At 39.9% G+C, this 25,659-nt stretch overlaps 1 protein-coding gene across 1 annotated transcript in view; it reads left to right on the forward strand.

Moving 5' to 3' along the window:
- The first annotated feature begins 58 nt into the window (after positions 1 to 58).
- Positions 59 to 25,659, forward strand: part of CUL4B (cullin 4B) — a 34,153-nt gene continuing 8,552 nt past the window's right edge. The window contains 19 exon segments of the mRNA XM_030575023.1: positions 59 to 1,269; positions 4,425 to 4,540; positions 9,763 to 9,866; positions 10,947 to 11,016; positions 11,553 to 11,626; positions 13,266 to 13,428; positions 13,527 to 13,616; positions 14,055 to 14,137; positions 16,010 to 16,067; positions 16,069 to 16,078; positions 17,282 to 17,393; positions 19,115 to 19,239; positions 19,242 to 19,296; positions 19,298 to 19,311; positions 21,382 to 21,438; positions 21,441 to 21,485; positions 21,816 to 21,930; positions 24,119 to 24,151; positions 24,153 to 24,194. Of these exon segments, the coding sequence (XP_030430883.1) occupies positions 747 to 1,269; positions 4,425 to 4,540; positions 9,763 to 9,866; positions 10,947 to 11,016; positions 11,553 to 11,626; positions 13,266 to 13,428; positions 13,527 to 13,616; positions 14,055 to 14,137; positions 16,010 to 16,067; positions 16,069 to 16,078; positions 17,282 to 17,393; positions 19,115 to 19,239; positions 19,242 to 19,296; positions 19,298 to 19,311; positions 21,382 to 21,438; positions 21,441 to 21,485; positions 21,816 to 21,930; positions 24,119 to 24,151; positions 24,153 to 24,194 (1,889 nt within the window). The 5' untranslated portion in view covers positions 59 to 746.

Below are 25,659 nucleotides of genomic sequence, written 5' to 3' on the forward strand. Positions count from 1 at the left end.
CCACCGCTCTGTGGCCCTCGGTAGAATTTCCGGGCGGTTGCCTCCCAGAATGCCTGGCGGCCGGATGTGCCGCCATCTTTAGGCTCCCTCTCTCCCTTGTATTGACAATAACAAGCCCCGATCCGTCCCGTCCCCCCTCCCGGGAGAGGGAGAGAGAAGGAGGCAGAGAGGGGGGAGGAGGGAGAGCGGGGGAGCTAAAGCGAGAGGAGAGGAAAAGGCGAGAGGGGCGGGGGGCTGAGGTAGAAGAAGAGGAAGGAAGGAAGGAAGGAAACGGGCAAGGGAGAAGGTGGAGAAAGGGATCTATAGACAAGAGGGAGCGAGAGAGACTCACTCACCCACCTCTTTTATTTCCTCTTGAAGAAAGAGGGTAGGAGCAAAAGAAAGAGAGAGTGAGGAATTGAGAGACCCCAGTGGGAGCAGAAAAGGTAGAATATAGGTGTAGAGAGGAGGACTGGGAGAGGCTCGTGGGTGGAGAGAAGGAGGAAGAGAAGACGCTGCTGAGGCGTAGAAGCAAGAGAGGCATGAGAAACTGAGAAGAAACAAAGGAGCAGTGAAGAGAGGAAATAAGTGATTCTACCGAGAGAAGAAAGTGAAGGAGGGGGGGGACTGAAAGACTCTGCTGGCAAAAAGGAGGAGTTGAGAGACTCCTCTGAGAGAAGACAAACCAGAGACTGACTCTAACTCTCTCTTTGTGTGTCACACCAAAAGAATTTGATGCCCCTCAGTCTGTTCACCTCTGTGTGTTCATGTTTCCCACAGGTTTCTCTTCCCCCAACCCCCCAGCAGCAGCTCAGGAGGTCAGACCTGCCACTGATGGTAATAGCAGCAGCAGCTCCTCCTCCTGCAAGAAGAGAAAGTTAAACAACAGCAGCAACAACTCTGAAAGAGAAGAGTTTGATTCCATTTCCTCCTGTTCCTCTTCTCCTTCCAAAAACAACTCATCATCATCATCTTCCTCCATCATCACCACGTCCTCGGGGGGGCCCTCATCCAACCATCACCTGCAGAAGAAGCTGCGCTTTGAGGACTCCTTGGATTTTATTGGACTCGATGTGAAGATGGCTGAAGAGTCTTCCTCATCCTCTTCTCCTGCTGCCTCTTCACAGCAGCAGCACCAGCAACAGCTCAAAAATAAAAGCCTTTTAATTTCATCAGTAGCTGTGGGGCACCATGCAAATGGCTTGACCAAAGCTGCCTCCTCCACGGTCTCCAGTTTCGCCAACAGTAAACCTGGCTCTGCCAAGAAGTTAGTGATCAAGAACTTTAAAGGTAATAACAAGCCATAATTTGTCCTCACCTTTGATGAGTTGATGCTCAACTCATGTGGTATTTCAACATGACAGGCTATCCAGTTGGCTTGTAAATAGGCTTTATTGGAAATACTCTTCTGTGGTGAACGCCTGAATCTGTATGTAAAAAGGAAAAATAATCTCTTATGGGGTGGACTTGCCAAATCTAATACACACTTGGAGGCAAACTCCATCATTTGGGATTACTTTTAAGGCAGCTTTCATTGTGTCTCTTGAGAGGGAGGATTTGAGACCTCTTACTCCTGATTTTTGCTTTTAAATCAACCTTATTCAGAATGATTACATTTGATATCCCTCATGTAGTAATGCCAACTCAAGAAACAACAAATAGTTTAGTCCAGGGTGCTTGACAAGTCTCTGCAGAAGATAGATAATTGTCCATCTCATTTTGTCCATCACAGTATGGTCTCTGCCTATTTTATTTCATTTTTAAACAACTTAACATTTGTAGGTGATTACTAAGCTTTTATGATTGAGCTGCTCTTCCCTTTCCCGGGTCTCTAAATGGATTGGAATACTTTTTTTTTCGTCTTTTCTTCTCCTTGTTTCTCCACTTCTCCATCCTTTCACCAGAAGAATGTGTGCTGCTTTTGTTGCTTGAGTTTTGGAGTGCTATGTGAGGCCAGGCAGTGCTGATTGCTGCAGAAGCAGAGAAGCAAAGCTTGGGCTGATGGGATGCTTCCTGAGAGCTATTTCAGCAAGTAGCTGCATTATGGGCCATTATAGGAGCAAGCAGGGAATGTGCATAGCTTTCAAGGAGCTGCCTGTCAGTTTACCTGAAAACCATGGGCAGAATCCAAGGTTCATGCAGCTTTACTTGTTTCTTCCCCCTGCACCACCTCATGATAGTCTCACAACTTAATTCCCTACCTCTATCCTCCTCCCCTCACATTGAGCAAACGGTGGTTTATGTAACATTTGCATCCCAAAGGATACTGAGGTGCTTCTTCATATGCTTTAAAGATATACAAAAGGAGAGAGGCTTTTGATCTTATTCAGGACAGTAAGTTTGTAGTGCATCTATATCTAGTGCTAATTTATGGTGCTCAAATTAGATTATTACTTTGCTCTGTGGTATTCATGATAGCACTTACGAAAAGTTCTTCCACCCTACTCCGGAATGCACTATTCTCATTTAGTTTGACTGAGTTCTGGAATTTTAGGATGGTGATGTATGATAGTGAAGTCTAGTCTTTGTTTATGGCTTCTCTTACAGGTCATAGGTGAACGGAATATGGGGAGTAGCCTTTCACAACTTAACTTAATGTTTGTTAATGTTGTAGATTACACATTCCTGTGACCACTTGTTGCATATTATGAATTGTTGTGTTGTCTGACGCTTCAAAAATGTACCGGCTCTGTGACTACTATTTATTGAGTCAGCATTAAATGACAGTTTGAAAATATTTCTTTAATTATACCTTTGTCTGTTACTAATAACACCTTATTAAAATTAGAATACATTTTTAAAACAGTAATTTTTCACTGTTTTATTTATGCATTTCTTTTTTTAATTCACTCAGCTTGGACAATGAAAGTGAGCTAATCACATTTCTACTTAGTACATAAGAACCTGAATGGGAAACTTGCATAATGCTGGAATATTGCCAACACTGTAGGAACTATATATTTAAAACAAAATACCTGTCTCTATTATGACTCCCCCCTCCTCCAAAAAAAAAAATCGCAAATTTCTGTTGTCTTAATTTTGTTTAAAAACTGGGTTTGCAAAACCTAAACTGTGGGCCAAACTTGACCTGAAAGTGTGCATGTCTTTCTCTTTAAACTCCCTCCCCTCCCTTCCTTTCCCATATCCTAATATTCCTCCTGGAGCAAAGATGATCACTTAACTTAAATATTTTGCTTTTAGAATTCTAAGTCTGCTCTGTCGTGAAACCCCTGATACTTTTTGATGCCTTGAGATGTGGCTATGATCCTGGCTGAAAGAGAGTGAAAACCAATCATTTAGGCATCTCATCCATTTTTTGTTAATTGTTCAGAAGGGTTCCTGTTGAACACTACAAGGGATTCTCCATCTCATAGGTGTTAAGGTCTCCACTTATGCTGCACTTCTAGCCCTTGCCAGAAGCTAGTGTTACTCACAGGATCCTGTTACTGAGCTAATTAATATTACATTTTTTTCATTAAAAAAATCCCCAAATATTTCCATGAGCTTGCTTTAGGCAATCATTTTGTGGTTAGATTTATGATTTAAAAATTAAACTCGCTGCAGCACTGAGGATTTGACTTCGGAGATTTTTGTTAACCCGCTTTACATAGTTTTTTGTTGAAGGTAATGTACAGTGGAAGAAGGCTGTACTAAATGATAGTGGAGTTGAATCTTTCCAAGTCTGATATACTTAAACATAAAGAATAGGGCTTGAAAAACAACATACACCTGCTGGCCAGAACCTGCAGACCTTGGAAAACACCATTGGTTCAGATTGGAAGGTTTTCTTTGCAAACAAAGGTCTATAATCATAATGTTTCCTGGGTAAATATAGCTTGCACATAAATTATACCTCTGCATAAATTGAAGGGCTGGGTCTCCTTCACCAGTTTCCCACCTGGCCATTGTATAGATGTTTTTCAGGTCGTGAGGAAGAGTAGTACATAATAATTACAAAGTTCTTACTAGGTATATACAGTTGTCTGTCTTGGAACATCTGTCATACAGATCTAAAAAGGACTGGCTCCATTTTACCAACACATGATGATCAGTCTGTATGTCACTTTCTAATTATTTTGTCCTGTACTGCTAGCCTAATAAAAAGTCAGTATTAATGAAAGCATAGACTGACAATATTTTTTCACTTGAACTGTGAAGTCATAGGTATTGCAGAGTTTATAGACCAGTGTCTGATATCTGCTACAAGTGCTGTGATGTGAGGACCAACAAGGTGACTTGAAGACTGAGAGTCAAGTTGATGTTTAGAATTTCCTTGCTACCTAGCAATGAAAGCAGAATCTGATAAATGCCTAAAGAGACTTTCTTCATTTATGTTTTAGTGGAAGCTAGAGTGTTTTTTTGCAAATCCGTCATCCTCACATCATAAAACAGCTAGAATTTTCTGCTCTCCTTTAACAGGATCTCAACCTTTGTTTATATCCTAGATAAACCTAAATTGCCTGAAAACTACACAGATGAAACCTGGCAAAAATTGAAAGAAGCTGTGGAAGCTATCCAAAACAGTACTTCAATTAAGTACAATTTAGAAGAGCTCTATCAGGTAAGTGGGCCTGGTCTATTTTTAAAGCCCTTCAGTCTAAATAAAATCTGGATATGCTCTGTTCATTTTTCATTTCTCAAAATGATTTTTGTGATGATTTAAAAAAACAAAAAGGAAATATGACAATTAGTAGTTACTTTCCTAGTGAACAAACTATTTACTTAGAACAGTTTCTCAAAGTGAATTTTAAAAATCCAGAATAAAGGATTTGCAAGAGCTAAAGTTGAACTGAGAACCTTTTTACCTGCCAAGAGCATAATCTAAGGTGTGGTTTCCCTTGCAACAGTTGACACGAATTAAATAAGGCAAGGAGCTGTATTCCCTTTACTACTGCTTTTGAGTTTGTGCTGTGTAGCTGCTCAAGGAGAAACATGAAATCCTAAAACGTTTGGTGTTTAGGTAAGAAAAGGACAACTTGGATTAAACTGTAATCTATTTGTGTCTGTCTGAACACAATCTGTTCATAATTTAGGATCATAAACAACCATTTAAAAAAAAAAGATTTAACTTTTAAAGTAGGTGTAAAATGTGTCACGATATTTCCTCATGAAAATCATATTCATTTGGTTGTCATTGCTTGCCATTAGAATTATGTATATTTGACCGTGAAAACATTCAAACTACTTCCCCCCCGTTATTAGTCATGATTATTTTGCCTTGATTATTTGTTTGTTTGTTTTATTTTTAAAGAATGCTGTCAGGTCTAATTGAGTATTAGACCTTTTTAATAGGCTCTTCAGTCCCTATACAATTGCATTTCTGTTTCTGCATTCTTCATGTACAGTTACTTAACTAAATTTGTTTAGTCAAAATAACAGGGACTTCCTAAACTTAGGAGGGGTGGGGGATTGTACCACCTAGTGCTGCACCTAGTTATAAAGAAGTACTTCTATTTGTTCTATTTTCAAGCTTTTATCGTTTGATGGGTTTTCATGTTTTTTCTCAAAAAGGTGAATTTTGAACTCCATCAAATATGTGATGACATTCTATTTTTAAGTCTTATTGAAGTTTGGAATGGGTTGAATTGCCTGAATATGGGCTGATTTTTTTTTTTTTAATTTATTTTTTTTTGGTCATTCCTATGTCCTGTCTGTGTCGCGCTCTCCCCCTCCCCCCCCCCCCAGCCTCCCACTTTAGATTCTTGTTTTGAACTTTTAAATCAAAACCAGTGAGGTTAAGAAATTTCATGTTTGCACGTGCATGGTTCCACAATAAAGAGCGCCTTCTTTGCAGCATTTGGAGGAATTGATGGCAAATTAGATACACATGCAGTTGTTGATTTCAGGGTATTTCACCTCAGTACAAATAGGCTTATACTGTATTGAAATAATGCAGAACTACAAAAAAACATGTTTTTTAAAAATAAAATGAATCATAGGCTCATCTACTACTCAAAGGACAAACACATCAGTTAACTAGTTGAAATGACTTTTATCTACAAAGTCATACTGAAAACCTTTGCCACTACTTCAAAGTAGTAATTTAAAATGAACTTGCCCTCTTAGAGGTTGATATCAAACCACGTTTCACTGTGCTACTTATGCTCAAGGAGAGTGAGTTACAACTGCTTTGACTGTTATGACTTTGAATAGCCTAACATGTTGAAAATCTCAGCCATAGTGTTCCTATTCCCTTAAATATATTTAAATAATTGTAACACTTCATACTTGACTGCCCTCTAAGTTGAATCTAAAAATAAATGTCTTAATTTAAAAATAGTAATAGCGATTGCTAGTATTTTAAATGCTAAATAAACCAGTGCTGCTTGTGAACAGCTGCTTAGTAAATGGATCTGATTCCAAATGTGCTTTGGCAGACACCATTATCTAAGCAGAGAGAGGAATCACACAAAAAAAGCCTGTAGAAGTTCCTTCCCACACTCTTCAAAAGGGTTTATTCATATTTTGTTTTTGAACAGAGCTAAGCTTCTTGGTTTTAGCTTGACACATCTGCGTGCCAGTAAAATCCCATCCAGTGAACATTTTTTAAGCCTTTTATTTTTTAGACCACTAGCCATTAGCGCTGTGTTAGTTCTTCTACTTCTCAGATTGAAGTTGGGGAAGAGTGCACATAGATAAGCAGCTAAATAATCCTGGAGAACTGAAAGCTGTATACAAATATTTATTTGCCAGAATAATTTTCTTCAGTACATCAATACTAAAAAGTAGAGGCCTAGACTTGGGCGATAATTCCCTGTTTAAATGTATGATTACAATGAGCAAGGTCAGCTTTTTAAACATTTCTTGAAGTACCCATTGCTCTTGCCTCAGACAGCAATGTATGGTTCCCCCCTACCCCCACCTTCTCCTTTTCCTTATCATCCCCCAAAACAAATGTAAACTTCACAATACCCAGATGGGTCTGGGGAGCCTTGATCCCATGTCCTGAGTATGGCTAATAAATCTGAGAGTGCAGAATCCTGAGGCAGGGCTTTTTATTCTGAACAACCCACTTCTGTGAACGGCAAGTAGGTAGTGTGATTATTTGAAGTGTTACCACACAAGACATTCTGCTATTGCTATCGTTTTAAATATTGATCTAGTACAATGTTGCAGTAGCAATTGTACAGTATCTTTGGAGATACTTCCATTTAAAAGGACACAGTTTTCAGTGGAAATTCCCACTACCTGCCTATTTAAAAAAAAAAAACTTGTCTGTTGTGTGTTCTGAAATTTCATACTTTGGGTGGAATTTTTTCTCCATTAAAATGGATGTATTTTGTATTTGATTTCTTGTGTCAAAACAAAAGGTTTGAAAATCCTATTTGACACAAACGCGTCGTGAATTTTCCACTACTTACAACTGTAGAACTCCAGATATACATGTGCTCATGCATGTATATGTGTGAAGTTCCATACATTAAAATAAATTAATCTGAGTTTTGTTTCACTTATTACACATTGAAATAAATACACCTGGGATGAAATCCATCCATTCATAAAGGGCCTGTATAAAGTCCTCCAAAGTGCGTAAGTCCTTGCATCCTTGCAAAGAGTGGGAAACGGAGTGTATATTTATGCAGCCACTGTTTTCTAAGGTTGGTGTCGGGGGGAACTCTGTAACACCTCAAAATAGCCTGGCAAAGAGGGGTGCTGATCAGTTGGTCAGAAACCATTGCCTGCGGATTATGGAGAGCCAGCCATTGTTAACCCTGCTTATTAGCTAGAAGAATGGCTGCAAAGGGGTTGTGCATCTGGCTTGAAGATGGTGTTCCATATTTCCAGCCCCCAGTCAGTCCTCTCCCCCCACCTCAAAGCCCATTTGGGTGGAAGAGGGGTTACATTTTGTATCCTGTGTTTACTTGAAAGTTTGATCTGACTTCCCACATTTTAATAATATGTCAGTTAGAAGCTGACAACGTAGGCTATAGTAGCATGAGAGAAAGAGAGAAAACTCCAACCCATATGCCATCAAACTGAACAAAGAACCATACAGTTTTTTTCTGTTAGATCAGTGGTTTTCAACTTGTGGTCCATGGATCCTTGGGGGTCCACATACTATAACTAAGATTTCCAAAGGGGTATGCATCTCCATTCAAAAATTTTTAGGGGTCAGCAAATAAAAAGTGGTTGAAAACCATTATGTTAGATTCATACAATTTTTTTTTTAAACGAACTCAAGACTGAGAATTTTCAAGAACTCTCAAATATCAGGAAATTCATTCAGTTCTGGCTTTCTCGGCAGCCAGAACTCAACCATTTTGTGCTTATGTAGCATTTTGTATTATATGTGTTGTTGATACATCTTGCTTTCATGACTAAAACTGCATTGAAAAAAATGATGAATTCTAACTCAGTAAATCTGCGTCCCATATGTATTCAGAGTTAATCGTTTCTGACAAAAGAAGTTTGTACTCCTTTTTACTCCCTGTTCATCCTTTGGAGCTAATATAGTTGTGAGTGAGTGAGCAGCATTCATTTCATAGAATTGGTAACTTTGGACTCTAGAGTCTTTACTGTTGTTGCAGAAGCTAGAAAGAACCCAACTTAACTGTCAGATCCCAAGCTGAGTTAATAGTGAAGTGAGCAAATACAGTCTGAAAATCATGGAGACAATACATGTGGAACTAAAGACTAGCTCTTCTACAGATACCCACATATTCTTACACAAAAACCTTGTTAACCTAACAGTTAAAGTTGTTCATGTGCATTTCATTTAAACACAATCAGTACAAATTAGGAAAACACCAGGTGAGGGTCCATCCACGTAACAAGCAACATCACTTCACATTGCCATTATGCCTACAGACTTGATATTAACTGCCTTTTACTCTCCACTTAAACATCCGTGATGCATGCATTCATTTTTTCTAAATCACACTCGGGTAGTTTAAGATATTTTATTGAGAAAGTATAGAACACAGAGCACTACCAACAAAATCTGAGGTCATAATTAGGCTTGCGTGACCTGGAGAGATGTTGCAGGATACCTCAAGATTTAGAGGGAACTTGAAGTGGGGAGTGTGAAAGGATGACACTGGAAATTGTGCTCTCTTGCACTAAGACTTCCCTGTCTCTCCCACTGGAACAGCAAATGGCTTGGTAAGTTTAGTAGCTCCTGAAATAAAACCTTAAGTGTCTGTGCTTCAAAGTAATAAAACCCATAAACTGCTGGAAAATTGAACTATCTTTGTTCCTTTAGGGACAAATCCTGCATTTCTCACTTGGGCACTTAATATATGTCTACACAGCAATTAAGCACCTGCAGCTGGTGTGGGTCAGCTAACTCAGGCTCACAAGGCTCCGGCTGCAGGGTTGTAAAATTGCTGCACAGAAATTCAGGCTCAGGCTGGAGCCCAAACCGTGGGGCCTCCCGGTGGGAAGGGTCCCAGACTCTAGCATGAGCCCAGACATCTACACAACAGTTTTTAGCCCAGCAGCCCAAACCTTGTGAGCCTGAGTCAGTTGACTCAGACCAGCTGTAGCTGTGCCACAAGTCCTTTTATTCCAGTGTAGATGTATGCTAAGACTCCCACTGAAGCCTGTAGACCCATAGGTTGTGAACTGTTTAGGGGCAGGCCCTTTTTGTGTCTTCTTACTGCTGTAAAGTGCTTCATACATCTCCTGTGCTCTGTAAGCAGCAGTATGTAATGTAAAGTTCGAGAGCGTGTAGATCTTGTTCAAGGATCAAAAACAAACATATCATGCTTTTTTTTTTTTTATGGAAGCCATAGGGAGAAATTCATATTTATCTTGCTATATCTGTTTCATTATTTATTTTAGGCTGTTGAAAATCTCTGCTCCTACAAGATTTCTGCAAACTTGTATAAACAATTGAGACAGATTTGTGAAGACCACATCAAAGCACAGATTCACCAGTTCAGAGAATATCCTTTAACTGAAAGTCTTTTCACCTGCCAATCTCAGGAGTCATGTTTCTTGTGCATCAGTTGATGGCATTGGGGAGGTAGCTTTATCTTATATAGTTTGACATTGTGGCTGTTCTTTCTGTTTCTGCCAGACTATAAGATAAATGTTTGTAAAGCCATTTGAGATCTTCACAGAGAACAATGAAGCAAAATGAATGCAGTCCCTGAACTGTTTTATTTATAACGCACTTCTATAGCACCTTCTAAGTATTAGCAATGGCATCAACTGTTGTAAAGCACAGGAAGATACCTGAAACTGTTTTATGTGCAGGTAAACAAACAGAGAAATAATTTCAGCAGCTTTAGGTTTGAACTGTATTAAGAGTCTATAGAAATATCTAGTACTCAGTTACTGGTTTGGGATCTTTAAAGCATTCCTGCTGAAATGGAAAATGGACTATTGCTAGTATTTTACTAAAAGGCAGACTTTCAATAACCCACTAATTTTACACTTGCATATTTTGTACCCACAATAAAATGTGGATGCAAATATTACATTTAGATATGCACCTATAGGATTTGGGGTCACATGTTTGGTATTGGACACCTTAATTCTGGCATTTGTGCTTGGAGATCTCGTGTGCAAACTTTGTAAACTTGAGTCCCTCTGAAAATATGGCCTGAAACTGTAACATTCTGTATGTTTACACTTTAGTAAATCATTGTGTCTGAATAAAACAACATATAATGGAAATTTTCCATATGCTAACGAAGTACTGTTGTTAACGTAGATTAGGCTTCTGAGTCCAAAATCTTTTGTTTTTTGTTTTTGATAATGGGACTTAAGCTCCTGAGCAATTTTAGGTGCTTTTAATAATTTTTCCCTGGTCTTGAACTACTGTTAATAACCATGACTCTAATAGAAATGAAAGATAGCATATGGAAAAAAAATGGTGATCCTTTCCAAAAGGTAGCTAGTGAATTTGTGATGCACTCTACTGAAAGTATTGTGCAAAAGCAAACCAGTATGTTGAGCTTATTGTGTAACTAATGTCAGCTATGGGACTTTTGTCATAATTTTCTTAACTGCCTTTTCATGGATTCGCTGGACAGTGTTCTTTTTTTAAAGAAAATAGACAAATGTTGGCAAGATCACTGCAGACAAATGGTAAGTGTTTTTTTTCTTTTAAAAACAAACCTGTCTATTCTGACAGTTTACTTCTCTCTCATATTTTTCTTTTTTACAAATACACTTTGTGCTTCTGAACTGTTATCTGATATCTAATGTAAAGGCTTCCTTTATAGGAGGAAATGACATCTAACTTGTTAGAAATGAAGCTTTGAAAGCACTTCCCTGAGATGTGCTTCCGAACATATAGCTTTGGTCTTGAATAAACATTTGAAACACACATTGCGTGTGTATATTGCTAGCCCTTCCTCTCGTGTTGTAACTCAGAGACTAATTCTAATTTTACCATTGGTTCATATCTAAATGCTATTTTGAATTCTGTCTCCCCCTAAATCAAATACTAAATATCATGTTGATCATCTTACTTAAAACATCCCACAGCATACTAATAAATGCAGAATACTCCTGAAATTGTTGGTATGTTGGCACATACACATATATATATATATATATATGGCATTCCAATTTCAACTGATATAAAAATGCTGCTGAATTTTTTCCCTCCTTCCCAACAGATCATGATTAGGAGTATCTTTTTGTTCCTGGATCGAACTTATGTTCTTCAAAATTCAATGTTGCCATCTATTTGGTAAGGATGCAAAGAATAAAATAGATTTTTTTTTAAAAACTTTCATACCATCTTACTATTTGAAATATAGGAATTGCAGCTAGCTATAATTTTCTGTCCTTCTTGAAGAGAGAGAGATTTTGAATTTATTTCCATGAAATGTGAGTTTTGCAGTGACTAATACCAAATTTTAACTGAACTGATACCATCTAACTCCAGTTTGCGTAATACAAGAAAGCCTTTCAGTAATTGAAAAGCCAGGATTTAGAGTCAAAGGGTCATTGGCTACCCCATCTGGTTATCAAAGGTAGTGAGAATATTTGTTACATCTGTAACATTCTAAAGATACAATGCTTTAAATATATTGGATAACGAATATGTACAACTCCTAATTTTATAAATGGGTAAACTAAGGTTATGTCTACAGTACCAGCTAGAGCTGTGATTTCTAGGTCATCTACACATACTCACATTAGCTCGATGAGAACTAGTGCAAGTATAAATAGCAGTGTAGCTGCAGTAGCGGAGGCCACAACAGCATGGCTTACCCGTGACGAGTCCATGCCTACAGGCAGGTTGTATTCAATATGGCTAAGCCAGTGGTCCCCAACCTTTTTTGTCTGGCGGGTGCAGGCGACGAGCCACGAAGAACTGTGGTGGCAGACTAGCATCCACCGAAATGCTGCCAACAAGTGGCAACATCAATAGGTGTCTCCACTGACAAGCAGCGTCATCCAGAGGCGTCGGATGACGCTGCTTGTCGGTGGCGTTTTGGTGGATGCTCATCTGCCAGCCAGTGCGTGGGTGCACTTAGACACTCGGCAGGCACCATGGCACCCACAGGCACCGCCTTGGGGACCCCTGGGCTAAGCCATGGCACTGCCTTGCTACCATGGCCACATAGCTTGATGAGAGCTATTCTGAATATAAATAGCAATCGCAAGTAAGTGTATCTGAGCTGGGAAATCACACCCCTAGCTCATAGTGAAGACATGATCAATGAGATGTTACAGTCAGGATTTTCAAAGTGAATTGCAATGATTGGATGCCTCAGTTTTGGGGCGTCCAACTTGATATACCTTAAGGGTCTAACTTTTCAAAATGTACTGAGTACCCACTCTCAAATCAGACCCATTTAAGGCATCACGTTGGACACCCAAACGGAGATCCCTGCCTCCACATCACCATTCATCATTTAAAATCTTTGGCTAAGGACACCCAGTGATAGAGCTGAGATCAGAACCCTGGCTTCCATTCCATGCTTAGTTCTTATGACAAAACTGCTTTATCTTTGAATATATGCTAGTCTTGACATTAAACTGAGGAAACACTTTTTAAGGCATAACAGTTTTTAATCTTTCTAAATCCAGCTAATCCAAGCTAAGAATGGTTAATGTCCTAAAACAAGGTGATTATCAAAAATAATCACCTTGTATATGCAGATACGAGAACGTGTACAAGAATTTTACTTTAGATATTTGCCTATTGTTGTATGTGTGCATTTTCACACCTCTGAAATGGCTTAGGAAACTCTGAGAAAGTAAATATTTGAGCATCAGGATTGAGAACATGTGCTGTTGTTTTTATTGTAATGGTTAAAAATAAAAAATCAGGGATGGTTCTGTTGCAAATTATTTAATAGGCTTTTTTATCTTTTTAGGGATATGGGTTTAGAGTTATTTAGGACTCATATAATTAGCGATCAGAAAGTTCAGAACAAGACCATTGATGGTATTCTTCTCCTGATTGAGAGGGAAAGAAATGGTGAGGCTATTGATAGGAGTTTGCTCCGAAGCCTTCTAAGTATGCTTTCTGATTTGCAGGTGAGTACATTTTCTTCAGTTTGCAGAAAACTGAAAAGAGCATCACACTTGTATTCAAGGATACATTGCTTTAAACTGAATTCTTCTTTATTCCCTAGATTTATCAAGATTCTTTTGAACATAGATTCTTGGAAGAGACTAATCGTCTGTATGCAGCAGAGGGGCAGAGACTTATGCAAGAACGAGAGGTATTTTATGTTTTAATCTTTTTCCTCTTGTTTGCAGCCACTGATGAAACATCTTAGCCAAGAGAGAGCAAAATAATGTGTACCTGTAGTGCATTCTCTTGGTCCTGCTAGTGAAGGCAGGGGGCTGGACTCGATGACCTTTCGAGGTCCCTTCCAGTTCTAGGAGATAGGTATATCTCCATTTATTATGTTTTATTATTTTATTATTCTCCTCATGCATCAGGATAGCAGGAAATATTTTCAGCAATAGTGTGACCCACTATTACCTTTTCAAAGACTGTACTGGTGGCAAATGTACTCAAGCACCATCACTCTAGGACCTGGTGTTCTTGGTCCCAAAATTGGTCCGTAGCTGCTGCTGTCAGACTTCGGTCCCAGCATCTCTTCAACATTTCTTTATTATGTAAACAGTAAAATAACTTTCTTTTGTCTTTTCAGGTTCCAGAGTATCTTCATCATGTCAACAAGCGATTAGAAGAAGAAGCAGACAGAATTATCACATACTTGGATCAAAGTACACAGTAAGTGTGTGATCTGCTTTGGCTTGGTATCTTAGTCATTTGGTTCTAATCCTATTGAAGGCTTTTGCCACACAAAATAACTATAGTATTGACAAACTTACTATTAGTATACAAATGTAATGTAAGCTACCAATGCTTCCTCCTCTTCCCTAAACTACTTGGAGCCATTCAATCATTGTCTTATTTTGCACAGCTAACTGGAGTGTTCAGATTAGAGGCTGATTTGACTTTTGGCAATTAATTTGATTTGTGGGACATTTTAGGAGAGAGAGCCTGTGTTTCCTACTAGCAGTGGCAACTACGTGTATGAGCAAATACTCAGTTACCTTCCTAATGAAGGTAGAGAGAGGCCCGCAATAGTTATTGGGTATTCTCAGAAGGAAAACTCTCTAAGCTAGTGAAAGGATGTAAATACCATTCAAGGAAGAAAACCCCTTGAATGTCAGTTTCTTAGATAACACAGTCATCACCCTGGAAACTTAAAATGAAGATTACGTTTCGGGGTGGACTCAGGTGCAGGAGTGGCTGGTGGGGATGCTGGGAATTCCCCTACTGAGACATACAATGAGGCCACTGCTGTGGTTACTGGGAGAAAGAGGAGACCTGCAACAGGATGTATGGCCCTCTTTGAATACTGTGGACGGCAGGTCTTACATTGGAGTTGGGAGGGAGCAGGCCACTGAATGATATAGCAGCCTCTTACTATAGTGCAGGGGTTCTCCCAAGAATATTTTGGTGGCCTCAGATTGTTGCCAGAGCTCTTGCTGCTGGCCACTCTGACAAACTAGTCTCGCTGTTCCTGCCCACCATAGTCCTTAGCAAGAGCCCACCCCAGGGAAGGTGTGTCAGGAACTCACTGGCTGCCTGTGGAGTCCCAGGCTCCTGATGCCCAGCCAAGCGGGAGCAGAGGAGTGCCCCAATGACTGAACACCATAGCTGCCTCCGGGCTGTGCCACACAGCCCCATGTGTCTCCAGAAGGCTGCTTGGAGCCCCTGAGGAAGCTGCACGGTGCAGGACGCCCGATCCTGCTGGCGCCACCAAAACGAACACCCAGGCAGTGCGTCTCACTGCCCTTAGTAACAATTATTCAGGAGCAACAGCTGGATGCTGCAGGAGAGGCTTCTGCTCCCTCCTCTCCTTATTCCCCCCCCCTCCTCCCCCCATACACCTCCACGCCCAAAAAAATCTCCACTCATGCTTTGAAGGCTTTCTTGGCCACACAAAAAAAATTCCTTGGTGGGTGCATTTGAGAAATGCTGCTCTAGTGAATGAGGAGGCAGCACCAGAGATGAACCTCTGAGGGAGGGGATTTGGGACTGCTGTGTATGCTGTTGCTCCAGTCCTGCTGTCCCCACTCCCGCCCCCTCAGCCACTGGAGTTAGAGGCTGCTAGATCCTTCAGTGGATCCCTTCTTCCTGCGTCCATTATTAGCAAAGTCCCCATTCTAATTTTAGGAGCTGTTGGTTCAAATACCTGTCATCTTTGCCCCTTCCTGGTCACTGCTCCTTGCTTTATGATCTCTTGAAAGGCCTCAGTGCCCTCTTGTGTGAGGTTGGAGGAAGCATATTCCCTGAGGAGCTGCTTCCCTAACTTTCTGCCCTGATGAGATCCATCTTGTGCATCACCTTGAGGCACTCAGATATCATAGTGATGAGTTTACTATAAATCCCTAGTCAGCAACCAGCATGTAAAGTCACCTACTGGGGGAAACAGTTTAAATATATTTATTAAATAAACAGCCCCGAGTTATTGATCAGGAGCCCACCAAATGCCAAGTGTAGCTTTAAGTCAGGCTAGTCTGTTCTTCAAATGGGATTTAAAACTGTTAGTGATAGAAAAAGGAAAAGTAATTCTAAACATTTCTTCTATAGGAAGCCACTAATTGCTACTGTAGAAAAGCAACTGCTAGGTGAACATTTAACAGCCATCTCTTCAGAAAGGTAATCTTTCTTCTTTATAGAAATGTTTCTAATTACTGCTTCGGGGCTTTCATTCCTGTGCTGAAAAGAAAGTTACACATTCGGGTGCTGGGGGAGGGGACACAAGCCACATCATTCTTTAACACTCCTTGCCACTCAGTTCATGAAATAGCACTGAAACATTTTGCAGGAGGGCAAGTCCCATTCTCCTTGTCAGAGGTAAGGAGCCCAATGGTTTCTTCAAATACATTGCAGAGCAGAAGGAAAACTCAAATTAAAAATACAGATGTTGGTTGAGGATTCAGTACATTTTGAAGATCAGAGTGGGGTAGCCTTTGCATTAGGGCCCAGTGTAGTAAGGAAGACCATTCAGGATTAGCAAGCAAAAATGCTACTGTACTCTAAGAGAAGGCAAAAGCAGTTAAGATACTGGCTTTAGCCTTGTAATAATCTCTCCTCCTGTCTCCAAGGGAGGTGAATAATGGATAAATGAGTGCAGCCTGCACCAATTGTTCATCTAATATGCTGTAATAGTTTTCTTTGACTTGAAAATTACTAGACACCTGTTAGCCAATAGTGTGTGGGTATTGGTATGGGGTGGGTTCTGTTTAAGAAGCCCTGCCACCCACCTGTTACCCTCACTTCTAGTAGCTGGGAAGAGGATTTCGGGATTCTTACTTATGTGATGTCCCTGGACTCTGCTGTGTTTTTTTCACACATCGGCTACCAAGAGGTAATATGAAAGATGAAGATGCTGCTGGCTACATGAAGAGACTTGCATTTTTATAGGATTATAAAGCTTAATTTTCTGCAAAATTTGAGGTTTAGGACTTCTGAGCTTCCAAGCAAAGCGTTCCAGGGGCTAATGAAGCATAAACTTTTTTTATTATTGAATTTAAAGGAGCAATGAAGTATGAGTGAGCAAAGCTTATGTGATGAGACGGTTATGTATAGTTCGATAGTCCAAGATACGTGGCCCAATTAAACAAGGGCTTTCAGGACAGAGTTAATTCAGATTGCCATTCTATTTTTTGTTGTTAGCCAGTTGACTGTCCAAAAAAAAAAAAAATTGACAAACTCTTCCATTGGAGAAGAAATGGATATATTGAGTGATAATATGGCTGGGTTAACATGAGATTTGAAGTTCTTTACATTCCAGTAGCATGCATGGATCATTTCTGATGATTATACCTCTTTTAGATGTTTAAACTTTCAAACTCACAGGTTTAAACCACCTTCTTGATGAAAACAGAATTCAAGACTTGTCTCTTCTATATCAGTTGTTCAGTCGGGTCCGGGGTGGAGTGCAAGTTCTCTTACAGCATTGGATTGAATAATAAAGGGTACTGATATATGTCAAGGATCTTGTACGACTTTTACAGTCACTGAGGATTGTCCACAAAACATGTCTTTTCATAAACAAGTATTACTGCTTAGAAAGATGCAAATAGTTTTAACAGATGACTTGGAAACTTTTAAACAGCATGCTATATGCAACGAACAACCTGTGAAATTGCACTGGGAATGATGTATTGTTTTAGAATAATTGAATGTTGTCTTGAAGTATCTATCATTCCAAAATCTGGATTTTTGTTTTTGGTTTACACAGAAAAACGTGTATTGATCGAGGAAAGACACATTCCTGGTATCTTCCTGTCGCTTTAGAATAACATTGGCTGTCATTTATCCTTTATTTTCCAGGTCAAGTTACCTTGTCTACACTTACAGAGCTGTAGTGCTTAATGATGACTCTAACTACGCCGACGGAAGAACTTCTCCCCGTTGGCATAGGAACTCCACCTCCGAGAAGTGATGACTATGTCTATGGGAGAAGCCCTTCCATCGACATGGCACTGTCTGCACAGGGGCTAGGTTGATAGAACTGTGTCACTCGGGTGTGGATTTCCACACCTCTGAACAAACATAGTTATACTGACATAGGCTTGGTCTACACCACCACCTTAAATGATACTGCCAGTTATATTTTTTATAGTTTAACTCTTTGGGTTTCCACTGGTTTGTCAGAAAAGTCCACTGAGAAATTTGGAATTTAAAATGTTAATTCATACTGATTTATGTGTACCAAAGGAAAACCTTCTCGATTTCTAACAGTGACACTTACGTGATTGTATTTTGATTACTTTTGTCTGTGCACCAGCATCATGGATATTGCCAGGCTAGGATCTTGTCTGAAAGAGCAGTTTGCTGCCAACAGCATATGTGGGTATTGTTAGTTTGCTGTTGCCTTGTGTTTGCACATAGAAAAAAAATCCAAAAGCACTAACTTTCAGCAACAAATGTAAAGTTTTTGCTTATTAAGTGGAATACACTTTCATACATGCAGTATTTGTATTCCTGAGTGTGTGAGTAGAGTATCACCACAGTCTATTGCTCCAGCCTACACTTAAATTCTCTGCTTTAACTCTGGTGGATTTAGGGGGGAAAAGCTATTTAAAAAGCAAAGGACATACATACATACATACATACATACATACTGATTACAACACAAAGACCTTTATTATCCTTCATTATTCATAGGAAAACTCCCATTGACTTCAGTGTTCAGTAGGCAGAGGATTCTGTAACTTAATAATATTGTCACACAGGCATCCTAACTTTGGTAGGAGAGTGCTTGTATTACTGTTGTGGTGAAATTGACTTCACTGGGGAGTCTTGCCCATGTAAGTCTCTGCAGGAATGAGTCCTTACAGCATGTAATATTTTGATCGTATATATTTGACTATCATCTTTAAGTGTTTGTATCATAAAGTTGGCTTACCATTGTGTTTGCGTCTCTTCTGAAATGCAAGTTCTGCTATACACTGACTTCAGCAATTTGATTTTTTTTTTTTTAATTGCTGACTATCATTGATGTATGGGATTCAAAATATAAAATAATATCTGTGTATAGCAAGTACTTCTGCCATTTTAATTATTGTTGTGTTAGGAAGCAAACATTTTTTCATTGTACAATCTGAACTTTTACATCATCCAACTTTTGTTTGAAGATTTCATTTGGATCTGGTATTTAGAATTTTGATTGAAGGGTGAATTTTGTTTTTCAGGCATTGGTAGCACTATAGTAATTAACCCAGAAAAAGACAAAACTATGGTCCAAGAACTGCTAGATTTTAAGGATAAAGTTGACCATATTATTGATGTCTGCTTTCTGAAGAATGAGAAATTGTCAATGCTATGAAAGAAGCATTTGAAACCTTCATTAACAAGAGACCAATAAACAGCTGAACTGATAGGTATAATTTTCAGTCTCTCTTTCTACATAGAAGCTGTTTTTTCTTTTGTTGGTTGTTTTTTTATTTGGGGTTTTTTGATTATAAAATTTGAACAAATGATATGGGGAATGATGGGATTTTATATATGAAAGGAGGCTTAACAGAAAGCATAACTAAAGTGTATAAGCTCCTACCACAACACACATTTCTGCAAATGCACCTCTACCCCAGTATAATGCAGTCCGATATAACGCGGTTAAAGCGCGTTCCGGGAGACAGGGCTGCTTTACTTCGTTATATCCAATTAATGTTACCGCAAGCGGTTCCTCTGCGCCCCCCTGTTACTTACTGTGGCCCTCCCCCAGGTCCCCCGCCCAGATCTACCTCGCTTCCGCCTCCTCCCACGAGCACAGCGAGCTCTGGTTCTCTCCCCTCCCTCCTAGGTTTGCCGCACCAATCAGGGTGTTTGCACAGCAAGCCTGGAGGGAGGAGAAGCAGAGCTGAGCGGCGGTGCTCGTGGGAGGAGGAGGAGGAAGGCAGAGGGAGGTGAGCTGGGGTGGGGAGCGGTTCCTCTGCAGCCCCCTCCCCTTACCTTGCTGCGGCCCCCCTGCCCCAGATCACCTCTGCCTCCACCACCTCCCACTCAGGCTTGCCACTCAGCTCTGCTTCTCCTCCCTCCCAGGCTTGCGGTGCAAAACAGCTGATTGGCATGGCAAGCCTGGGGGGAGGCAGGGGAGGAGTGGAGCTATGGCGTGCTTGTGGGAGGAGATGGAGTGGAGGTGGGCGGGGCACAGAGGAACCGTTTCCCGCTCCAGCTCATTTCCTCCCCTGAGCGTGCCACTCCATGCTCCCCCATCCCCTCCAGGTTTGCTGGGCCAAAAAGTTGATTGGCGTGGCAAGCCTGGAGGGCAGGAGTGGGGGAGAAGCTGGGGCGAGGAGCAGTAAAAGTGGTTCCTCTCCCTACCCCGATGTAATGTGGTCTCACCTATAACATGGTGAGATTTTTTTTTGGCTCCCGAGGACTGCGTTATATCGAGGTAGAGATGTAGCTTAATAGGATTCCAGAAGCATTAGATATTGTTATGAAGAATGATCATTCACAATTTCACTGGCTAGTTTCTGTTGGGGTTTTTTGGTTGAGTTGAGGTATATCAGCCATGCTTCAGGACCCAAGTCAATCACTAACAGAGATTAGGCAAAACTTTCCTGACAGTGGAATTAGTTTGGTCTTCAGGAGTCTATGCAGTCCCTGTGATACTTCATATGTGCACAGAGTGATGTAGGGGTCTGCAGCCCGTGCAACTATGTAGTAGTGGATCCACCAACCAACCATATGACCTTCCTGCCCACTATCTCTCTATCGTCTCAGTGAACGGAGCCCCTGTGGGCCAGTGTTCTGTGGCATACAGAAATACAGACCCTCTCACTTTCCTGTGCAATGGAACAATACCTGTTATGCTATCTGTTGGGCTGGTGGGACTACCCTGATAGTGGAAATTTGCTTCAGAGTGCCCTATTTTTCAGTGGTCTCTGTTTCAATAATTTTAGCAGATATTCTCCCACCATTTGAAACTGAAACTGGCAATTGAAATCAGCTAGCATGCACAATTTTTCTTCCCCAGGTTTAAATTTCTAGAACGATTTTAACAACAGATTTTACTCTGGTACCTAATATCTTCTTTTGCTTCTACTTTAGCTATAGACCTTTATGTGGATTATGGTTTATTTTGCTTAAAAACCTTAATTTTAAAGTAACAGATGCAGGCCTGTGGAATAGTCATGAGTTTGTGATTTTTCGTCATCTTATATTTAAGCTGGTACTCTCACTCATATGAGAAGAGGCCTTTGAACTATTGCAATTTAATGATGTTTTAAAGGCATGAATGAAAGTAATGTCAAAATGGCAGTGCTAAATTTGTTCATGGTAATGTCTAATTGTTCTGACTTTCCAAAAGGACCATAGTTTTTGGGTTTGTTTGTTTTTTTAAACGTCTCCAGAATGAGGTAAATGTCAAAATTTAAATGTAGGTTCATTCTGATGCCCGGCAGAATCAGGTTTTTTCAATTCCTTTTACCTGTTTTACTTTCTAGCTAAGTATGTGGATTCAAAGCTTCGTGCAGGCAACAAAGAAGCTACTGATGAAGAACTTGAAAAATGCTGGATAAAATTATGATTATATTTAGGTTCATCTATGGTAAGGGTTACAGTTTTGTTTGTGTACAGTTGTTTTATCTGTAACATAATGTTTCTTTGCAAGTTGATTTTAATCTATCTGCCTCAAAAAAAAAAAAAAAAAAAAAAAGGCGTGCAGTTTCTCTGTGGATTTAGTTTGTCTTCCAATCATTTAGCTGTAGAGAGTGCCCTAAATGCTCATGTGGTACCTGATTCAGAGCTAATTGAAGTTAACTGAAAAGCTCCCATGGACTTTAGATGGGGCCTATTGAATAACCTTTCATTTAAATGTTGCAGTTTTCACAAACAAGTTTTATCTGATCATTAACAAATCATGTCCTTTACATTACAGGAAAAGATGTCTTTGAGGCCTTCTATAAGAAAGATCTAGCAAAGCGGCTATTAGTTGGGAAAAGTGCATCAGTAGATGCAGAAAAATCTATGCTTTCCAAACTCAAACATGGTGAGTATCTTGCCCTCCCTCCCTGCTTTTCTCTGTTAGAAATAATAGTCTAAATTAATATCTGGTTTTCCCCCTATAACAGATTTATTTATTTATTGGTCATCCTTTTTTGAAAGAAGTGAAAGGGAAAATGCAGTGGGTGTGTAAATCTTTTTCTAAAATATTATGTTTATCTTTAACAATTTTATTCTGTTATAAGAAAACAATTTCATATAAGCAAATACATTAGTACCAGGCAGAAGTCAGGAATTTAAAGTTCAAACTGACCATCTAGTTTGTACCATCCTAGTCTTCAGGGGTAAAACTAAAGGATTCTGGCACAAAATACTTATGCTATGAGAATACAATGTGCTTTTTGCTCTTGGGTCATGGTTTTTATCCAGTGTTAAGGACTCTCAGCCCCGTATAACTGCCTGTCAGCTCTTACCAATGGACCTTCACTGTTTCATAGTACAAAATCTTGTGCCTGGTCAGACAGGATTTCTAAAGTTTAATCCAGGTACAAACTTCAAGGATCTAAGATCATCATGCAGAAGATCAGCGTTAAAATCAATGTGCAGGTACTAGGTCAATGGCCTGGCCCTAGGACAGTTCTTAAATTAATAATAATATATTTCCTGAATTTCTGTTTGTGTGCTAGATTTGAATGGCTCTCTGACCTAAGGTATAACGATTTTAAATGTAAAAAGAACGAGGCGTACTTGTGGCACGTTAGAGACTATCAAATTTATTTGAGCATAAGCTTTCGTGGGTTAAAACCCACTTCATCGGATGCATGCAGTGGAAAATACAGGAGGAAGATATATATATATACCTAGAGAACATGGAAAAAAATGGGTGTCGCCGTACCAACTGTAATGAGAGTAATTAATTTAGGTGAGCTATTATCAGCAAGAGAAAAAAAACTTTTGTAGTGATCATCAGGATGGCCCATTTCCAACAGTTGACAAGAAGGTGTGAGTAACAGTAGAGGGAGAAAATTAGCATGGGGAAATAGTTTTTACTTTGTGTAATGACCCATCCACTCCCAGTCTTTATTCAGGCCTAATTTAATGGTGTCTAGTTTGAAGAAACAGATTGACAGAGCCAGAAGAGTACCCAGAAGTCACCCACTACAGGACAGGCCCAACATAGAAATTAACAGAACCCTACTAGCAGTCACCTTCAGCCCCCAGCTAAAACCTCTCCAGCGCATCATCAAGGATCTACAACCTATCCTGAAGGACGATCCCTCGCTCTCACAGATCTTGGGAAACAGGCCAGTCCTCGCTTACAGACAGCCCCCCAGCCTGAAGCAAATACTCATCAGCAACCACACAACAAACACACTAACCCAGGAACCCATCTTTGCAACAAAGCCTGTTGCCAACTTTGCCCACATATCTATTCAAGGGACACCATCATAGGACCTAATCACATCAGCCACAGTATCAGAGGTTTGTTCACCTGCACATCTACCAATGTGATATATGCCATCTTGTGCCAGCAGTGCCCCTCTGCCATGTACATTGGCCAAACCAGGCAGTGTCTATATAAGAATAAATGGACACAAATCAGCCGTCAAGAATTATAACATTAAAAAACGAGTCAGAACACTTTAACCTCACTGGTCACTCGATTACAAACCGCAAAGTCGCAATACTCCAACAAAAAAACTTCAAAAACAGACTGAGGAACTGCAGAATAGGAATTCATTTGCAAACTAGACACCATTAAATTAGGCTTGAATAAAAGACTGGGAGTGGATGGGCCATTAACACAAAGTGAAAACTGTTTCCCCATGCTAATTCCCCGCCCACCCATTATTCACACTTCTTGTCAACTGTTGGAAATGGGCCATCCTGATTATCACTACAAAAGTTTTTTGTCCTCTGCTGATAATACCTCAGCTAATAGCGCAACCTTATAATTACTCTCATTACAGTTGGTATGGCAACACATTTTTCATATTCTCTGTGTATATATATCTTCCTAATGTATTTTCCACTGCATGCATCTGAGTGAAGTGGGTTTTAGCCCACAAAAGCTTATGCTCAGATAAATTGTTAGTCTCTAAGGTGCCACAAGTAACTCCTCGTTCTTTTGCTGAGACAGACTAACACAGCTACCACTCTGAAAACTGTCACCATTTAAAATGTGTTGCTTCTTAGGTTTTGACTGTGTTTTTTAATTATTAAAAACTTCTCTTATAGATGTGGAGCTGCTTTCACCAGCAAGCTTGAAGGAAGTTAAAGACATGGAATTCAAAGAGATCATGATACAGTTAAACAGGTATCGCTGTAAGCCTGCCATGGTTGTTCTCTAGTGTTCTATTACTTTCCTGTGGGTATGTATGAGCATCCCAGGGTATCAGGGTGGGAGGCACCTCACTACTACCTCCTCTTAGCTTGAAGGAATCTTGGCTGTGCCTGTGGATCAGCTCCTTGAAACCACCAGCCTCTGGCAGCACAGCATAGCCTCGCTCACTCTGTAGAGTAGCAATACACAAATCCTGGAGTCTCAGAACATTCGCAATGTCCAAGCTCTTATCCACTGAACACTCTCAGAATTACAGGCCTTGCTGTTCCCAGAGGATTAGTACACAACAATTGTAAGATTCACTCAGATCACCAATTTACTTATCACAGCACTTAGATTTATAGTGAAAACAATAAGTTTGTATCAAAGAACAGCGATTCAAGTCTAGTGAATAAGAATATTGAAACGGTTATATTAAAAAATCAATAACATACTTTTACTGACTAAATTTAACTAACAATTACACCCGTCTAAAACAAAAAAAGCTTATTCAGCCAAAGTTCTTCCAGCATATTCAGCAGTCTGGTTGAGACTTGTTTTTTCATAAAGCAAGCTCTGTCCTTTATTTTGTTCAGTGAAGATTGTCAGGGGTGTCATCTTTGCTTCCAAATACAAGGGCAAATCCTTGGAGTGCACCCTCAATATAAGGTTTCTCCCCACCTTATCCTACCCCCACACTATTCTGGTGTTTTCTCTTCCTGCTAGGTAGTGTCTCGAAGTTCCCACAATGTTCCTAACATTCAGTTCTGACAGGTGATAGGAGATCCAATGTGAACTATACAGTACTTAGTTACAGTAAAGAGCCAGCAGATAAACATTCTTGCCAGAAAACACATTGCTAGTGACCAGGCCCTAGACACAGACCTTCAAGAACATAATTTCGTGGGTAATAACTATAACAATACACCCCCCAATATCCATACATGCATTTGCAATGATGTTAATAACCAGCGTGACACTGGCTTTTATTTGAGATCTCTCATGGCACTTTGGTGAACTAGAATGTACATGCCAAACCCAAGAAGTTCCTATAACCCCTCTGCACCGCCTTGCCAGAGGGCATTGAGGTTCTTGGGTCACAGTGTGTTATGGCCAAAATGTTTGTTTAAAGCTCTAGTTGTAAATAGTTCCTTACCATTTGAAGTAACTTAGTCTCCTTCAGAAGACCCAGAGAATAACTTGCTCCTACAGAGTGCAGGTTTTTTAACTTGTTTCTCTTTTGTACAAAGATCCTTGGGAGGGGATGATTTTTTTCAAGGACAAAATGCAATTAGAAGTACAACTCCTACTGAAAAGTCAATGGGAATGGAATACTCAAATCCTATTTGTGCCTTTTGAAAATCTTCTACCTTAGTTTACTAACTGATTTCACTAATAACGGAGCAAAAATCAGCAGAACCAAGTACCTACTGGAATTTAATAGGAAATAATATTG

The sequence above is a fragment of the Gopherus evgoodei genome, chromosome 9 (genome assembly GCF_007399415.2).
Source record: "Gopherus evgoodei ecotype Sinaloan lineage chromosome 9, rGopEvg1_v1.p, whole genome shotgun sequence".
Lineage (NCBI taxonomy): Eukaryota > Metazoa > Chordata > Testudines > Testudinidae > Gopherus > Gopherus evgoodei.